Below are 4,959 nucleotides of genomic sequence, written 5' to 3'. Positions count from 1 at the left end.
GAAGTTCTGTTCCGCTGGCTGAGGCTGGGCGAGGGGTTCACTTCTCAGCCTTGGTTTCCTCATCTGTGAAATGGGGACAATGCTAATCCCACCCCCGGGCCAGCCGTGCGATCGGATGGGTTACGCAGGGGACAGCGCCTGCCCGTGCCTGGGGCACCCGCACGCAGCGGCTGCGGCTCCTCTGTCCCTTGTCGGGGAGCAGAGGCCGGAGGCGGTGTCCGTCGGGGCTCCATCCCCGCTGATAAGCGCGCGGGGCCTCGCTGAGTGGGAGAGAGAGGACTCAGCAGCTTCCAGGGCTGGCGACGTTCCCCAGGGGCCCGGCCGACGCCGGCTTCTTAGGGGAACCCGGAGCCAGTCTTTTCTCGTAAGCGGGTCGTTCTTCGTACAGTGAGCGCCGCCTGGACTGCAGTCATGTTTGGGTCAGGCAGCGTCCGCATCCTCCTCCGGGAAGTGGCCGTGGGAATAGCACCAGCTCATAGGCCAGCCGGTCTGTCCTGTTCCGTTTGAACCCCAAAGTCAAATCCCGACAAATTTGTTAGCATTGTGACCTTGGACAGTGTAACAAGCCTCAGTTTCCTTGTCCGTAAACTGGGAACAGTGACTGTATCTTCCTTGCTCCGTCCTAACACATAGCACTTGCTCGAGAAATGGGAGTTGAGTGAAAATAACAAAAATAAGTTTAAAAAGGAAAAATTACGTTGAGCCAATTTGGGCGTAAGAGGCTGTAACCTGACTTTCCGAGGGTGTCCCAAAACTAAGGGGGGCGTTTTAAGAAGGAGGGGGTCCACCTGCAGACGTGTGGCTAAGCCTGTGGTACATCCATGCAACGGAGTGTTACTCAGCCACGAAAAGGAACGAAGTCCTGACACGCGCTACCACGTGAACGAGCCTCAAAAACATCACGCTAAGTGAAAGCAGCCGGGCCCAGAGGCCATGCACTCTGTGCCCCACTGACACGCAATGTCCAGGGCATGTAGTTCACGGAGCGGAAAGTAGAAGAGAGGCAACCACGGGCTGGTGGAGGGGGGATGGGGCACCTCATTTCTGTTTGGGGTGATTAGACAGTTTTGGGATTAGAGAGGTGATGGTTGCACAACCTTGGGAATTTCTTTAATGCACTGAATTGTTTACTTAAAAATGGTTGGAATAAAAATGAGGAGGAGGGTGCGCTGGGAGGCTGCCTGGGGGTGGGGGCTCCCCCTGACCTCTCCCTGCTGTGGCCCCGCAGGGTGGACGAGGTGAACTGGTCTCACTGGAACCAGAACTTGGGCATCATTAACGAGGACCCGGGCAAGAACGAGAGCTACCAGTACTACGGCTTCTCCCACACCATGGGCCGCCTCCGGAGGGGTGAGCGAAAGGACGGGGGGTTGGGGAGCCGACGCAGGGCGCAGAGGGGCAGCCCTGGGCCAGTCCCATCACTAATTGGCTTGGAGCGATCCTGTCCTCTCTGAGACTCGGTGTTCCCGTCTGTGGAATGGGCGGGTCGGATGAGCTGCCCGCTGAGTGCCTTTGCTGCCGTGCATGCCTGGGCCCCCTTCCACACACGAAGTGCCTGAGACGCGAGAGGACGGCGTGCTCAGGTTCTCGCCTGAGTTCATTTGCTCCTGGACAAGCGCCTTGACCTCTCTGAGCCCAGTCTCCACCTCTGTGAAATAGGGACGATGAGACCTCCCCCCTTAGGTCACTGTGGAGAGCCTGGTACACAGTAGGCGCTCCATAGGTGCACGCGCACTCCCCACCAACTCTCACTTCCCTGTGCTTACTCCAGATCGCTGGTCCTCCGTGGTGCCGCGAGTGGTGGAACTGAACAAAAACTCGAACCCAGATGGGTCGGATGAGCTGCCCGCTGAGTGCCTTTGCTGCCGCGCATGCCTGGGGCCCCCTTCCACACACGAAGTGCCTGAGACGCGGGAGGACGGCGCGCTCAGGTTCTCGCCTGAATTCATTTGCTCCTGGGCAAGCGCCTTGACCTCTCTGAGCCCAGTCTCCACCTCTGTGAAATGGGGACGATGAGACCTCCCCCCTTAGGTCACTGGAGAGCCTGGTACACAGTAGGCGCTCCATAGGTGCACGCGCACTCCCCACCAACTCTCACTTCCCTGTGCTTACTCCAGATCGCTGGTCCTCCGTGGTGCCGCGAGTGGTGGAACTGAACAAAAACTCGAACCCAGATGAGGTGGTGGTGCCTCTGGACCACATGGGGAACCCCAGCTGCGACGGCCACCAGCAGAGCTACCCCCCCAAATGGAGGACTGATGACGCCCCCCTCTAGGGGCTGCAGGCAGGGGCATGGTCTCCGGCCTGCAGCCACCCCCTTCCCCTCCACCCACCATTTCCAGTCCACCTGCATTTCCGCCACATGTCCTGTTGACCCAGAGGTGAGGGCCAGGCAGACGCCAGGATGGCCCTAGGACCCTCTGGCCCCAGACTCCTGCCCCAGCTCCCCACCCCTCCACCCTCCACACCCAGGCACAGGGCTCCTGGCCGCCTGTCTCACTCCCATGGAGTCACATAAGCCAAAGCCGGGCCTCCCGCCCACAGGGGCTCCCCAGTCCCTCCATTATTTATTTGTTCTGCTCTCAGGAAAACAGCATGACACCCCCACCCCCGCCCCCCAATGGAACCTGGCAGAGGCCTCAGGACCCTGTTCCAGGTCCCAGGTGCACCGCGGGCCCAGCACCCACCCCATCCTGCGTCCTGGGCTGCACACAGCACCGGGAGCTGCAGTGAGGGGCCTTGTAGGGAGTGGGGGGGAGGCCGGTCCGGGGCGGGGCCGCGCCTCTATGCATCTGTAGAGGGGCTGGGGTTTGCTGGTGCTCAATAAAGGTTCGTTCACTGATGGTGGAGGTGGTGGGGCGATGGGGGGTGGTGACAGGCACAGGGTGGCAGGAGGGAGATGGGAGCGCTAAGAAATGCCTGTGGGGTGGGGGAGGTGGAGCCGAGGGCAGTTGCAATGGCCCAGATGGTGGTTAGGGTAAAGGTTGGGGGCCGGACAGGAGGTGGTGGTGGTGGCCTGAGAGATGGGGTGATTGGAGTGGTGATGGGGAAGGTAGAGAAGGGAATGGAGGAGAGAAATGCTGGAGGGGAGTGTGAAGCTGTGTTGATGGGGGAATAATGCTTCCTGGGAAGTAGTGAGTATTGGGGTTCCGTTTGTGGGGAGGGTAATGCTCACCAGAGGACAGAGGTCACACTGTGCTGGGAGCGGGGTGGGGGGAAGGAGAGCTGCAGGGAGGGCGGAGCAGAGGCGGAGGTGACAGCTCTGGCCAGGTGAGCCCTCTGTCAGAGGCAGGAGAGGATGTGTGGCCTCAGGGAGGCCGTCAGAGGCGGCACTGGTGAGAGTGCTTGGGGCCTGGGGAGGGATGGGCCCTGCCTCTCTCAGGGGCCCCATCCCAGCAGGGCTGTGCACGTGAGTGAAGCTGAAGGCAGACCCGTTCCCCTGCCAAGGGCAGCCGTTCACCTGGGGTCACTCACCCTGCTCCTCAGGCCCCGGCCTGGGCAGCGCCACCTCCTGCGCCAGAGGCTCCCCCAGCACCCGTCCTGCCTCGTTCCAGGCATCAGACCCGGTTCAGCCGCATCCAGAGGAGGAAGGACAGGTGGCCTGTGTCTCCTTTCGTGAGGGAGGAAACTCCCCCCGGCCCCCCAGCTGACCCCCTCCTGTGTTAGCCAGGTTTGTGTCACGTGTCCCATGCTCCAGCCAGCCAGCGGGCCGGGAGCAGCAGGCGGCCTAAGAAGCCCGGGAAGTAGGGAGAAGGTAGTTCCCCCAGCAGGTGGTTCTATGGGAAAGGAGAATGGAAGAGTCCACGTTACCTAGGCAACCAGTAGCGTTTGCTACAGTTGCCCACCCTACATTCCAGCTGTCCAGTGGGGAGGGACCATATGGTCACCAAGAATGGCCGTGGGTCCTTCTGGGAGGGTATGGGATGGGCCTGCCTACAGATCAAAACACCCTCTCAGCTCAAAGGGACTCTCAGCTTACTGAGGCGTATGCTCCATTCATTCATTAAAGAAAAATTGTAGGCTATGAATTTTCCTCTGAGTACGTTTTTATCTAAACTCAGAAACTTTCTGTGCTGGCCGTTTAGCTCCATTGGTTAGAGTGTCGTCCCATATGCCAAGGTTGTGGGTATATCCCCAGTCAGGGCATCCAATACAAGAGTCAACCAACGATGCATAAATAAGCGGAACTACAAATAGAAGCTTCTCTCTCTCTCTCTCTCTTTCTCTCTCTATCCATCAATAAACAATTTTAAACATGGAGTAACTTTCCCAACTGTGATTTCCTAAATATTTGATGGTTTGGGTGCTGATTCTTTATAACTCAACAGCTGATTAGGGGCAATTTAAAATGTTTTCAACTCGTCCAGGAAGTTCTTAGCGATGACCTTTCCCTGTGTCCTTCACTGTGGGACACATGCTGGTGGCGTGCCGCCATATTCTTGGGCCACGTTGGCTACAGGATCCCTAGAGCAAAACATATGCCCCACGCCCTGGCTGGTTTGGCTCAATGGATAGGGCGCCGGCCTGCAGACTGAAGGGTCCTGGGTTCGATTCTGGTCAAGGGCACATGCTCGGGTTGCAGGCTCGATCCCCACTAGAGAGTGTGCAGGGGGCAGCTGAGCAATGATTCTCTCTCATCATTGATGTTTCTCTCTCTCTCTCCCTTTCTGAAATCAATAAAAATTATATACTAGTACCCTGGTGCACAAACATTTATCAGCACAACACTGACCACATTGGTGGTGGTGGTGGTCTTGTCAGAATGTGTTATATTATGCAGATGAAAATCTATTTAAACAGATTTGATGTAGATATTTTCAAAGATGGAAGAATTGTCCCTGTCAACTATTTTAGTTGATTCATATCTTCAGTAATTGTCATCATTGCAAAGTTTTCAGTCCCCATATGGATTGCTGGATATAATAGGTCATGCGCTGTCCCTGTCCTTTGTAGCCTTTG

General features: G+C 57.5%; 1 protein-coding gene across 1 annotated transcript in view; it reads left to right on the top strand.

The window, feature by feature from the left end:
• TRPV4 (transient receptor potential cation channel, subfamily V, member 4) overlaps positions 1-4,147 on the top strand; it is a 36,564-nt gene extending 32,417 nt beyond the window's left edge. The window contains exons 15-16 of the mRNA XM_014537663.1: positions 1,229-1,350; positions 2,118-4,147. Coding sequence (XP_014393149.1) covers positions 1,229-1,350; positions 2,118-2,275 — 280 coding nt within the window. The 3' untranslated portion in view covers positions 2,276-4,147. The remainder of the gene's footprint in view (positions 1-1,228; positions 1,351-2,117) is intronic.
• Positions 4,148-4,959: the final 812 nt, after the last annotated feature.

This window comes from Myotis brandtii, unplaced genomic scaffold (genome assembly GCF_000412655.1).
Source record: "Myotis brandtii unplaced genomic scaffold, ASM41265v1 scaffold181, whole genome shotgun sequence".
Taxonomy (NCBI): domain Eukaryota; kingdom Metazoa; phylum Chordata; class Mammalia; order Chiroptera; family Vespertilionidae; genus Myotis; species Myotis brandtii.
The sequence above is the reverse complement of the archived record's forward strand: the minus strand, read 5'-3'. Positions and strand labels throughout refer to the sequence as shown.